This window comes from Pseudophryne corroboree, chromosome 2 (assembly GCF_028390025.1).
Source record: "Pseudophryne corroboree isolate aPseCor3 chromosome 2, aPseCor3.hap2, whole genome shotgun sequence".
NCBI lineage: Eukaryota > Metazoa > Chordata > Amphibia > Anura > Myobatrachidae > Pseudophryne > Pseudophryne corroboree.
In genome coordinates this window covers 161652173-161666557 of record NC_086445.1, presented here as the reverse complement: position 1 = coordinate 161666557, position 14385 = coordinate 161652173, and the positions used below count along the sequence as shown (strand labels likewise).

Here is a 14385-nt window from a genome sequence, read left to right as displayed (position 1 = left end):
TCTGCAACATATGAGCTAAATGTACAAGTTCTCAGATTTTCATAAGGTAAACATATGTTATTACTGCAAATTATAAACTGCAGCAAAAAGTACATCATAAAAATGATCTGGTCCAATAAAGAGGGAGTACATAGGGACACTGGGAGTTTTACACAAACTGTTACAGAACATTAATCTTTACAGAACTGTTTGCTTACCCTAGGTATAATGGTATTTTATATCATATATAATTTGTGTGGAATCAACTTTTTGGCAGTACGGATCGTGTAATGGTTAGCATTACTGCCTCACAGCACTGAGGTCATGGGTTCGATTCCCACCATGGACCTAACTGTGTGGAGTTTGTATATTCTTCCATACTTGCGTGGGTTTCGTTTGGGTATTCTGGTTTACGCCCACAACCGCAAAATATACTGGTAGGTTAATTGGCTTCTGGCAAAATAAGCCCTAGTGTGTGTATGTGCGCGTATAAATGTGCTCGGGAATATAGATTATAAGCTCCACTGGGGCAGGGACTGATGTGAATGGCCAAATATTCTCTGTAAAGTGCTGCGGAATATGTGTGTGCTATATAAATAACTGGTAATAATAATAATAACTTTCTGCAATACATATAGGGCTAGTCATACCTGGTGCAAACATTGATTTACAAAAGTTCCAAACTGTTGTTTCCATGCATTTCCTTCCTACATTTCCTTGTGGGATTGAGCGTTGCTGACACTATACCACAGCACACAGTGTATGGATCTGCTTAAATATCTTGCTCTATTTCCCTTTTGCCTTAGTTTGTGAAAGAAGCAGAGAGGGGAGTTGTCCATCCTTTTCCCTCTCCACCCTTCCTTCAGGGAGGGGATTGTATTAGCAGCAGCGTGACTGGGGAGACTGGCAAACCAAATCTTTCTATCTACACAAGCAGAGCCGCAGCCAGGCTAGTGCCAGGGAGATGCCTATAGCTCCGGCATGCACCTTGGACATTGCAGCAGTATGGCAGGTGATTATGAGGAGTGAAGAGTGCATTCACCCTGTACGAACAGACGGCAGAGATAGTGTGATGCAGCAGGACCTTCTCATTGGCTGATCGTCTGGAGGTAAGATTAATTTCCTGCTCTTTATACAGGTTTGACGAGTAAAAACTTGCTCGTCCCTCACTGCTAGTAGCTATAAATTACATGGTTTTCAATAAGTAAAATTTCTTCATTCCAGTCATAAGTGTGCTTTTTATTTCCAAGCTAGTATGGACATTTGTTGTGTTTACTTTCAAAAAGGTGATCTGTCGCTTTTCTTCCCTTTTATAAATAACCATCAAAAATGGAAAATAACAAGGATCATTTACTAAAATAGTATGTACTGTAATTGCACAATTTGCCCTAAACCATAGCAACCAATTATTTTTGCTGTCTTACGGTACCTCTGCTAGACAGTTAAAAGCTACTTGCGGTTGGTTTGTTGGTTGGTTGGTTGGTTGGTAAGCTTCAGTGCAAACATTGCACCTAAATGCAAGTTAGTCCTACTGTATGAGATTATTTAAATGCAAATCCATATTTATTTCTTTTTTACATAGCAGAGCTATAAAGGTGTTACTACACTTTGCTGCTTTTCATAATTACTTTTTGCAGAATTTGCAAGAATTTTTTATATATATTATGTGTTTGCTATATTGCTGCATTTTGTCCGTTTCGTATTGTTTATGGCCTTTATCTGGTGTTTTTACAACCTTATTAAAGGTTTATTAACCATACACGTTACAACATGTACATGTAAGATACTGCATGATTTAACATTTCAGCAGTGACAGCTTTGAGTATGTATGTATGATTATTATTATTTATTTATTTATTTTCTTAATTAAATAATTCACAAATACAGCTACTGGGAAAATGATATATGAGAGAGAATTTGTATTTGTACGTTTCCACAACAGAGCTGTTAGATTTTATGTGGCATGTGATTTATAGAGTGTCTTCTGCGTGTTGTACTCTTTCTTGATGCTTTCTGACTGAACACAAGTCTGTGCATATTTTCCCCAGGATACATATTTGTTATTAGTTGGCACGGTAGCACAGTGGTTGGCACTGTTATCTTGGTTCTGGTGCCTACAGTTTTGATTTCAAGGAGGATGCTGGCCTTATGAAGTACTAAATCATCCCTGTGTTCATGTGGATTTCCCTAGAGTAGAGTATTCTACTTACAGTACATGTCTGTACCTAACACAAACCGCCCATCGTACATTATACATGACCACACAATTTAACATTGGCCTATAATCATGACTGCTAATTAGACTGTCCATTTAGGGGCAGACAAAACACACCTACCCCCTACCAGGTGCTGTTACAGAAAATGATCTCTGAGGCTATATAATCTTCTACCAGGCTTTGAAAATAATCCAGATATTGCAATTTATGGAATTTATTAATGGAATTCTTTGAATACATAAATAGCAAGGAAGATTTATGCTGCTGTACATGTTCTTTAACAAAATAAATAAAGCCAAAGCACTCTATAGAATGGCCTAAGTTCCCAGGAACTTAAATATAGTTTACTACTAAAGTATTAGACAAGACACTGTGGGGGGAATTCAAATGTTTGAAAAGTCGGTTGGGTGTCTGTTTTTTCCCTGTCTATTAGATAGGAAAAAACAGACACCCAACTGACTTTTCAAACAATTGAATCTCCCCCTGTATATGATCAAAATATTTTCTGGTGTTTACTGGTTCTTCCATCTTGCCTGTGATCTAGGTACAGTATGCCGTAGTGCTCTGACAGACTGATACTTCCATTGTTAAGAGGTTAGAATGATAAACAATTCTACATTTGATGACCGAAAAGAACTACTGTAACTTTTCACGAGACAGAATGTTAATAATCATGGTACTGCTGTGATTATTGATACTTAGGCAGTGTCGGACTGGGGCATGATGGGCCCACCGGGGGAATGCAGTGATAGGGGCTTATACTTAGGGGTGTGGTCATCCTACAAAGGGGGTGTGGCCAACATATCTACAATGTATAATACAAGTGCACAGTCTTGAACCTGATCCCTAGAGGAAGGATTGGGCCCTCAGGCACTGGGGCCTACCGGTGGTTTCCTTGGTACCCAGGGCCGGAGCTTCCACTAGGCAGCTTTAGGCAGCTGCCTAGGGGCGCCGGGACCTGAGGGGGCGGCCTGCTGCAGATGCCTGAAAAAGGTAGCATGGTCCTACCTCCCACAGGCGTCGCAATACCCCCGGCACTCATATCTTACAGTAGCAGCGACTGCCAAGCTCTCGTATTGCAGCCTCCAGCTCCGGCATAGGCAGTAACTTTGACAGCTCCTGGAGTCTTGGTCAGGGATAACATGCGGCGCTGCTCTTCATTCCAGGTTCTTTCACAGTCTACTCAGTCTCAACTCTGCATCGCAGCCTGCAGGTAAGGTGGCTGCACAGTGCACTCTCTGCATTTGATAAGGAAAGAGGGGGAGTGCAACAGTCAGAAAGGGGAGGTGGGGGTGGAGATGAGCAGCAGGCATGCACCCAGTCTGGGGGTATGAGCACCAATGTGCACACAGATGGTGGAGAGCATAGAATAGCAGACATCTAACAGAGTGGGGGAGGGGGGGGAGAGGCTGAGAGCAGCAGGCACCCACACAGACTGGGGAGATGGGGAAAAGAGAGCAGCCATGCAACAGACTGGGGGTGGGGGAGAGCAGCAGCATGCTTTTCACCTGAAGGTTGGGTACGGGTAAGGGGCAGTAGGTAGAAGTTTTGCCTAGGGTCCCGGGAAACCTTGCACCGGCCCTGTTGGTACCCCTGTGGATCAGTCTGAATCTGTACTTAGGTCCCTTAGGGGTCTACTTAAGAAGCCAACACAAACCCTTTCTCTGCTATAATCTCTGGAGAATGGCTTATCTGAGCTACTTGCTGAGCTATCCCTGATTTATCCTGCGGCACCGACCTATGCGACATCTATCACCATTTCCATATACCTCTATCTGAGCTACTCACGGAGCTCTCCCTGATTTATCCTGCGGCACCGACCTATCCAACATCTATCGCCATTCCCATAGACCTCTATCTGAGCTACTCGCTGAGCTATACCTGATTTATCCTGCGGCACCGACCTATGCAATATCTATCACCATTTCCATATACCTCTATCTGAGCTACTCACAGAGCTCTCCCTGATTTATCCTGCGGCACCGACCTATCCAACATCTATCGCCATTCCCATAGACCTCTATCTGAGCTACTCGCTGAGCTATACCTGATTTATCCTGCGGCACCGACCTATGCAACATCTATCACCATTTCCATATACCTCTATCTGAGCTACTCACGGAGCTCTCCCTGATTTATCCTGCGGCACCGACCTACGTAACATCTATCACCATTTCCATATATCTCTATCTGAACTACTCGCTGAGCTATCCCTGATTTATCCTGCGGCACCGACCTATGCAACATCTATCACCATTTCCATATACCTCTATCTGAGCTACTCACGGAGCTCTCCCTGATTTATCCTGCAGTACCTATCTATCCAACATTCATCACTGTTCCCATAGACCTCTATAGGGGCAACAGATTGAGTCAATTTAACAAGCTGAGAAAACACCCACCTTTTTCGCCACTGGCTAACTCCATCTCAGAATGGCAATACTCTGCAATGGTGACCAGCGAATTCGGAGAGGTTTTGCTGGATCCCTACAGGTCAAATACAGTACATATGTGAGCCACATAGTCCGATATCATTTTGCCCTTCTGATGGCAGAATTAGACTGCAGGTGAATGCTGTGAGGACATTCTGTACAGAATGTTCATTATCACATTCCTTCATGTTGATTAGACCCATTTACAAGCAATCAGTGTTCATATTTTAGTCTAGGCTTGAGTTTCGTAGCTCACATTTTATCTGTTTTTGTCCCCAATATATTGTTCATTTAATTAATGCTTTAAGTAGACCAATTACTGAAATGGTATATGTTTAAGATACCAGCAGACGGGATCCAGGGTGGTCAGGATACCGATGCAGGAATCCCGCTAGCTTGCAATGCCGGCAGCCGGAATACTGGCCAAACAGGACTATGCCCACTCGTGGGTGTCCACAACACCTATAGAGTGGGAACAGAACCTGTGGCGAGTGTAGTAAGCAACCAAGCCCGCAGCGTGGCGAGCACAGCAAGGGGACTCTGCCGGCATACTGTCGGTATACAGCCGTCCGTCCGCCGGTAAATCATACCAAACCCACTGAAACAACACATTAATGCAGAGGATACAAGATATAAGGGGTGTATTAGGGCAGGATTGCAGAGTTTTCCTCCATCTTCACATTTTCTACCCCCCCCCCCCCCCCCCCCAAAACAATGGTTCTCTACATACACACACATTCCTAAGCAAAGATACCAAAAACTTCCTCAGAATAGAATCTAGATCGCTCTCACAAATAAGACTAAAGATATCTGTGGCTCTTTATCTCGCTTGTATCCATAAGTTACGCCTCAGCCATTTAATTCTCAGATGTTTATTTCCCTATCTCTCATGTAAGTTTTGCAATACCGCCTAAAATGTTTCTACGGTGTCTGTAAAATACGGCCAATCTAGAAATGATGTGTGACTGGAGTAATAATTTATTGACGTATATATTTGCATATTCCCAGGTAATCAGCCTGTGAGAGTGACAGTCCTACAGGAGGCAAGATGTGTGACTGATCCCGGACTGACACACACTGCGATCAGCAGAATGAGCTGGTCACTGAGCGGCTACACCTACATATCGCTGCTGCTTCTTCTCTGGGATTGTGGTAAGTGCTGAGCTGTTAAAGAAAAAAAACATCCTATGCTGTGGTCTGTCTACTTCTGTCTTCTTTGTTCTTCACCCTTACAGCATTTAAACATATTATTATTATTTATATGGCGCCACAAGGGATCCGTAGTGCCCTATTATAGAGTACATAAACAAATAAGTAAAACAGGAAAACAGTGACTTACAGTCCAAGACAATATAGGACAAGTACAGGGTATATACACATAGCTGCATCAGCAGACGACACTGAAATAAGTATTAGGGTGGCAGAAAACCGAGTGATTTGGTGCTGCCGAGTGATTTGGTGCTGCCGAGTGATTTGGTGCTGCCGAGTGATTTGGTGCTGTCGTACATTCTCAAGGGGAGGGGCAGACAGACAAAGGTGACACATGTTTAATGCCCCCAAGCTTTTTTCTAGGTATGTCCATAAAATGGTACTATTGAGTCTGTAATGTGGTGGTTCTCAAGCTGTGTGCCGTGGCACCCTGGGTTACCTCAAGGCACTTGCAGGGGTGCCTTGGATTGGTGGTCTAGGGTCAGATGTTCAGCTTGCCAGTACCACCACTGTCCCACCTGTGATGTGCTTCAGTAAGTTGTACAGCTTGTCTGGCAGTGATGTGCTAGAGTCAGATGTACAGCTTGCAGTATCACCACTATCCCACCTGTGATGTGCTAGTGTCAGATGTACAGCTTGCCAATACCACCACTGTCCGGCCTGTCATGTGCTAGGGTCAGATGTACATCTTGACAGTACCACCACTGTCCGGCCTGTCATGTGCTAGGGTCAGATGTACAGCTTGCCAGTACCACCACTGTCCAGCATGTGATGTGCTAGAGTCAGATGTACAGCTTGCAGTATCACCACTATCCCACCTGTGATGTGCTAGTGTCAGATGTACAGCTTGCCAATACCACCACTGTCCGGCCTGTCATGTGCTAGGGTCAGATGTACATCTTGACAGTACCACCACTGTCCGGCCTGTCATGTGCTAGGGTCAGATGTACAGCTTGCCAGTACCACCACTGTCCAGCATGTGATGTGCTAGAGTCAGATGTACAGCTTGCAGTATCACCAATATCCCACCTGTAATGTGCTAGGGGCAGATGTACAGCTTGCCAGTACCACCACTATCCGGCTTGTCATGTGCTAGGATCAGATGTACAACTTGCCAGTACCACCACTATCCCGCCTGTGATGTGCTAGGGTCAGATGTACAACTTGCCAGCACCACCACTGTCCAGCATGTGATGTGCTAGGATCAGATGTACAGCTTGCTAGTACCACCACTATCCAACATGTGATGTGCTAGTGTCAGATGTGCATCTTGCCGGTACCACCGCTGTCCGGCCTGTCATGTGCTAGGGTCAGATGTACAGCTTGCCGGTACCACCACTGTCCAGCATGTGATGTGCTAGGATCAGATGTACAGCTTGCCAATACCACCACTGTCCCACCTGTAATGTGCTAGGGTCAGATGTACAGCTTGCCAGTACCACCAGTGTCTGGCCTATGATGTGCAAGGGACAGATGTACAGCGTGCCAATACCACCACTGTCCGGCCTGTCATGTGGTAGGATCAGATGTACAGCTTGCCAGTACCACCACTGTCCGGTTGTGATGTGGGGCTTTTTCCAACCATCCTTTCTTTTTTTTTTTCCCCACAGTGTTTAGCGAGTTTGGCTATCTCCACCTGAGGAAAACTCATCACACGGCCTTAAGCAAAGCCCCTGTATATGTGGATTATTACACCCTGGGCAATGCCAGTATATCATCAAATGTGTCTGTAATTCTGCTGGACGTTAAAAGCAACCAAACCGTTACAAGCAAAGAGCTACCTGCAAACCAGTCACAAGGGTACCTAGAATTTGAGTGTTTCCATTTTCTCTCAACTGGAGTCTACCAATTTGAAATGCAAATTGAGAGTGGAAATGATAGTGTGGTCCACATTACCAGCAGCAAACTAAATGTCACCTGGCCAACGTTTCACATTGATCTGAACAGGACATCAAGAGATATGCTGAGATCCTTCCAGGTCGGGGTCTTCACCAACGAACAGTTGTGCTCGGGCTTTCCCGGTCAGGAACCTAGGTTTTCACTGGAGGTAGAACACACGCACAGCTTTCAAGAAGCGGAGGAACCAAGCAACGATAGATTTATGCTGTATAAAACGTATAAGGACGTTCCGTTGTCCGCATCACAGTGGGTAGAGTTTGAATGTGCATCCGTGCGACCTGAAGCCTTTATCACCGTGTTTCTGAAGCCCATGCTTTCTGAGTCCGTGATCGCTTACACTGGACCTGTTGATCTTCTCAAGACCTTTAAATATAAGCTGGTAACAGTCGCAGAAAAAAAATGTGATTCCTCAATGGCAGTTCAAATTACAGCCCCTCCGTGTAATTACATTGAGGGAAAAATGATTGTCTACAAAGAGTCACCAAGGAGCCCAGGTGAAAGTGTCACAACGTTAGCAGAAAACATTATACAGAAAGGAGAGAAGAACTCTCGGTTTAACTGCAGCTTATTTGAGATTGGGAAGAACAAGTACTGTTTCGAGTTCTTGATGTCTTCGAGTGGCAGCACTAGTTATTCGGTTCCAAGTGCCAAGCAGTGCGTGGAGATCCGGAGAGAAATAGGTGTGTATAAAGAAAACTCTGCCTGACTCTCTTCATTGTTTTACCAAAGCTGTCTCTAACGTTCCACACGCTGAGCAGAAATCTCCTATCCTTCACTGATGAACCCTAACAATGGTATAACTGTCTGTAAGTGGAAATTCTGCCACTATAATAGCCGGGGTGTGCTGTGTCAGGTAGATTAGACTTAAGTCGACAGTGTCTAGGTCGACCACTATTGGTCAACAGTTAGTAGGTCGACTTGGACTCTAGGGGGTATATTTACAAAGATTCGTGTTTTGGCCGTTTTGAAGGGTGTTTGAACTCGAATGGTATCGGGTGTATTTTACTGCAACTTTTTGAATCCTGATACGATCATTCACTAAGCTGCCGAGTTTTGCACAATCGTTTTTTTCGATGTGATTCGTAATATCAGGCAGTGTTTTACGGGAGTGATGAGTAAAACACTGCCTGAAAAAACACAAGGAATCCCGGCCGGATCTGTGAGATCCGTGCAGGGCTTCATTGTGTACCTTAAAAAGTTGATTAAAGTCTCAAAAAATCTGAAAAAAATTGCGTGGGGTCCCCCCTCCTAAGCACACAGGTACCCCTAGGATTCTACATGGAGAAGAGGACCGAGCCTCGTGGGAACATAGGTAAGTATGTGTGTATGTTGGTGTATGTTGGTGTGCATGTATGTAATAAAGTTGTACTGTCACGGTGTGTGTGTCCTGTTTTTATTGGGGTATTTTTTTTAGTAGTAGTACTACAGGTACCAGCGGGCCCGGTTTTCCACCGCATGCTGGTACTTGTGGTTCTCCAAGTACCAGCTTGCGGGGGAGGCTTGCTGGGACTTGTAGTACTGCTACTAAAAACAATATTCACCATTTCTTACAAGGCTATCAGCCCCCCATCCGCCACCCTTGGATGGGGGGGACAGCCTCGGGCTTCACCCCTGGCCCTTGGGTGGCTGGAGGGGGGGGACCCCTTGATTGAAGGGGTCCCCACTCCTCCAGGGTACCCCGGCCAGGGGTGACTAGTTGGGGTTTAATGGCACGGCCGCAGGGACCAATATCAAAGTGTCCCCCGGCTGTGGCATTATCTCCCCAGCTAGTGGAGCCCGGTGCTGGTTTCAAAAATACGGGGGACCCCTACGCTTTTTGTCCCCCGTATTTTTGGAACCAGGACCAGGCGTAGAACCCGGTGCTGGTTGATTAAATATGGGGGAACCCCTGTCTTTTTTCCCCATATTTTTTCAACCAGGACCGGCTCAAAGAGCCCGAGGCTGGTTGTGCTTAGGAGGGGGGACCCCACGCAATTTTTTTTTCAGATTTTACACTAAACAGACCCTTTCCCATAGATAACCATGCACAGATCTCACTGATCCATGCATGGTTATCCAAACTTGACTGGAAAAAGCAGGTCTATTTTATTGCTGCTTTTTTTAACGAATCGAAAAAAAACAGACCTGCACTTGAGCACTCAGAAACTAACACCCAAATACGAATGAATAGTGAATGCCCGTATTCTATGAAATAACGGCTGCGTTTGACCGATGGTCTATTCATTCGTATTTGTGAACGTTGTCATTCAAACCATTACGAATAGTCCAAACACTGCCGAGATTGGTGCTTAGTGAATTCCCGGATTGGGACTTAGAAAAAAAAACACAAATCGGACAAACTCGGATTCTTAGTAAATAATGGCCCAGGTCGACATGAGAAAAGGTCGATATGATTTTTTTACTTTTTTGGTGTCGTTTTCTCCGTACAGTGACCGGGAACCCCAATTAGTACGCCGTGTCCCCTTGCATGGCTCACTCTGGCAAGGTGCTTCGCTCTGCTACTGCTGCGATCGGCACAGGTTACCGTTACCAATTGTAGTCCACGTGGATCGTAAATTATGAAAAAGTTCAAAAAATGAAGAAAAAAAATGTGAAAAACTCATGTTGACCTTTTGTAATGTCGACCTAGAACATGTCGGCCTAGAGTCCCTGTCGACCTAGAAACCTTGTCAACCTACTTACTGTCGACCTAAAGACTGGATCCCCGATAGCCCATGTCACGCCCTTCAAACAAAGAGCGTAAGGTCGTATTGTAAACTTAATTTCCAAGATGTTTGTTCTTCTGAATAAAACTTCCTATTAGGTATTGATCTATTTACTGTTGCATTAACTGCACAAAATGTTATTAATCACCCTCTTCATTACACAGAAGTAGATGGGGTAAATTTACTAAGGTGACAGTTTTTTTGAACTGGTGATATTGGGGGTCATTCCGAGTTGATCACTCGCTAGCAGTTTTTAGCAGCCATGCAAACACTATGCCGCCGCCCACTGGGGAGTGTGTTTTAGCTTAGCAGAAGTGCGAACACTTGTGCAGACGAACTCTGCAAAAACAGTTTGTGCAGTTTCAGAGTAGCTCTGAACCTACTCAGCGCTTGCGATCACTTCAGCCTATTCGTGTCCAGATTTGACGTCAGACACCCGCCCAGCGAACGCCAAGCCACGCCTGCGTTTTTTCTGACACACCTGCGATTTTGCAAACACTCCCTGAAAACGGTCAGTTGACACCCAGAAACGCCCCCTTCCTGCCAATCTTCTTGCGACCGTCAGTGCGACTGAAAACTTTGCTAGAACCTGAGCACAACCACAAAGAGCTTTGTACCCGTACGTCGTGCATGCGCATTGCGGCCCATACGCATGCGCATAAATGCAGTTTTTTCACCTGATAGCTGTGCTGCGAAAATCAGCAGCGAGCGATCAACTCGGAATGACCCCCATTGCCCATAGCAACCAATCAGATTCTATCTTCTAGAAGCAGCTAGATAAAAACTCCCACCTTAGTAAATTTACCCCTCTGAGGACCTTATTCAGGTTGTATTGCAAAACTTGAGAATCGCAATCCAGCCGATTATCGAACGACTGCGCATACGCGAGGGGAAATAGCTAAATAAATTGCGTACAGATCATAATCGCAATGCAGACGCTGTTTGACTGACAGGAAGCCGGCATTTCTGGGCAGAAACCTGTCGTTTTCTGGGTGTGTCTGAAAAAATGCAGGCGTGCTCTAGCGTTTTTAAGGACGGCCTCTGACGTCGGCGATGACCACTTCCAGCTTCTTGCGTCATCAGAATTGTGGATGACCTTGCTTGGTGCAGATAGGACAAATCTTTGATGTTCCGGTAATTACATATGGTTTTGTGATCAGAACGCGCAGTGCGATGCATTCACAATTTCTGCAGTGGCCATTTTCTCTCTATTTCTGGGCGGCAACGATTTGATCGCATCAACTGCTTTCTAGCAGAAACTGCAATCCTTGCTGAATGAGGTCCTGAGAGTGGAGAGACGGAGTAAAAAATAGTTAAGCTCTTATGGACATACATTAGTGCAGTCCATATGCAGCAAAGCCATGTTGTACGCAGGCATTTAAACACTCCCCTTACACTTACAGGAAAGTAATAATAATAATAATAATATCCGCCTATTGCACTTCATTTTTTTTTCTAAATTGACCCATAATTAAAAACTGAAGGAAGTAAAGTTTGACTGTAATCACGTTTATGAAAACACATGGTGAATTATTTTTGCTAGAGACGTGGAGCCTGTGGCAGCCATGGAGCCCTTGCAGTGCCACGTGTGGAGATGGTCAGAGGGAACGATATAGAACCTGCCTGTCTGCGTCACCTGTAAACCCTCTCTGCAGTGACAGTAGGAAGGAGACGTCGCTCTGCTCTCTGGAGGACTGCTCAAGTAGGTCAACTCATTTGTCTTCTTTTCTTATTTCTGAGAGCAATATACAGTATGTGTCACATAACAAAGGCAGATGGGTGATGGGTTTACAGGTTCCAGGGTAGGTAAAACATTTTTTGCTTGGGGGTGTAGGTCGACCACGTGCAAACTGTCCATAAATTTCTGGACAACAGCAGGCGGTATGTTTTGCCATTCTGCCTTAAGTACAGTGACCAAGGGGTCTATTCATGAAGCATGAATAGACAGTGAAAAGTGTGGAGAAGTGAGTCAGTGGAGAAGTTGCCCGTGGCAACCAATCAGCATTGAAGTAACATTTATAATGTGCATACTATTCAAGTGTACGGAGCAGCTGATTGGTTGCAATTGGCAACTTCTCAACAGGTTCACTTCTCCACTCTTTCATGAATAGACCCCCAATTGTGACACTGAAGAAGGTCGTGTTGGTGTAGAATGCACACGTCGTTCCAATTCGTCCCAGAGGTTCTCAGTTGGATTTAGATCTGGACTCTGAGCTGGCCAATCACTTTTGTCTACATAGTGTAGACTACTGCAATACCAAATGCACAAAAAGTTGCTCTAGAGACATCTGCAGAAACTTGTATTTTGTAGACTTTTTTAGGGCAAGATGGATATATACCTTATGTGCAGTATGTGTTATGGAAACAGTATAACCTAACAGTTTTCAAAGCTGCAGCTTAACAAATCGAAACCTTTCCAAGAGAACATACATCAAAGTTACCTGTGATCTTGAACAGCGCTTTTTATCCACAACCCAAATTTTGTCTAGAATAAATCTTTCAACTGATGTTTCAGCTGATAAATAATAAGAAAATATATTTTACATTTCTTTACTGTAGTCTGCATAAAAAGGTTACTGTTGTTAAATCAAATATGATAAATGGGAAAACATACAGTATGTAGTTGGACTCATTTGCACACCAAACATGCAGTATGCTGAAAAAGACATAAGTAAGAAAAAAACCTTTTGTCACCAACTCCACATATTGGGGGTCATTCCGAGTTGTTCGCTCGTTATTTTTTTCTCGCAACGGAGCGATTAGTCGCTAATGCGCATGCGCAATGTTCGCACTGCGACTGCGCCAAGTAAATTTGCTATGCAGTTAGGAATTTTACTCACGGCATTACGAGGTTTTTTCTTCGTTCTGGTGATCGTAATGTGATTGACAGGAAGTGGGTGTTTCTGGGCGGAAACTGGCCGTTTTATGGGTGTGTGTGAAAAAACGCTACCGTTTCTGGGAAAAACGCGGGAGTGGCTGGAGAAACGGAGGAGTGTCTGGGCGAACGCTGGGTGTGTTTGTGACGTCAAACCAGGAACGAAACTGACTGAACTGATCGCAGATGCCGAGTAAGTGTGGAGCTACTCAGAAACTGCTAAGAAGTGTCTATTCGCAATTCTGCTAATCTTTCGTTCGCAATTTTGATAAGCTAAGATTCACTCCCAGTAGGCGGCGGCTTAGCGCGTGCAAAGCTGCTAAAAGCAGCTTGCGAGCGAACAACTCGGAATGACCCCCATTGTACACATGCATTTCAAGGGGCAGAACCCTGGCCGGGGAGGGTTCGGGCTAGGCTGCTGGGGGACGTTTAGGGTTAAGCTGCCGGGAGTGGTAGTTTAGTTGAGCGCACCTGTCGGGATTTTAAGCAGTGTGGCTCCGGCTGGCACACTCACTGCCGGTATTCCATACCCAACCCCATTTCAAGATGTACTTGTGTGTATGCTTTTACATAATGATAGCGGCTTGACAGTGGGCCTGATTCAGATGTGGATGCAAGGTCAATAACGTAGTGAAACGATAATCGTCCGACTTTGCATGTGTCATGATCGCACTGCGCATATGGCGAGGACGCCCACAGCAATGAAATACTCACAAATAAACGCTGTTTGTGGGAAGTAACGGGGAGTGGTGGCAAAAATGCAGATGCGTTGTGTCCCTTTGCAGAATGTGTCTCTGCCTACATCTCCCAGTTCCTGCGGCCATACCGCGTGACCATAGTTACTCAGTTACTCTGGTCCATTAGCGAAGGATATTAGCAAGGCCGCTGCAGGGCGTCTCAGTAAATCTCCAGGTGGATTCAGCATTAGCATATTTTCATGCATTAAACTGCATACGGAATAGCAGCTGCGATTGCAGTTACTGAAGCATCTGCATCTCAATCAGGCCCAGTGTTAGCAGTTAATGCTAAAGTCACAGTACATAATATTATATTGTTGATTCATAAGTGTC

At 44.9% G+C, this 14385-nt stretch overlaps 1 protein-coding gene across 2 annotated transcripts in view; it reads left to right on the top strand.

Annotated features, from left to right (window-relative positions):
* The window catches only part of THSD1 (thrombospondin type 1 domain containing 1), a 68311-nt gene that overhangs the window by 32849 nt on the left and 21077 nt on the right, over positions 1-14385 (top strand). Inside the window, exons 2-5 of one of the 2 annotated variants that reach the window (XM_063951915.1) lie at positions 786-1088; positions 5636-5779; positions 7447-8415; positions 11984-12142. In XM_063951915.1, the coding sequence (XP_063807985.1) occupies positions 5719-5779; positions 7447-8415; positions 11984-12142 (1189 nt within the window). In that variant the 5' untranslated portion in view covers positions 786-1088; positions 5636-5718. The remainder of the gene's footprint in view (positions 1-785; positions 1089-5635; positions 5780-7446; positions 8416-11983; positions 12143-14385) is intronic. The other variant, XM_063951917.1, reaches the window with a different exon arrangement.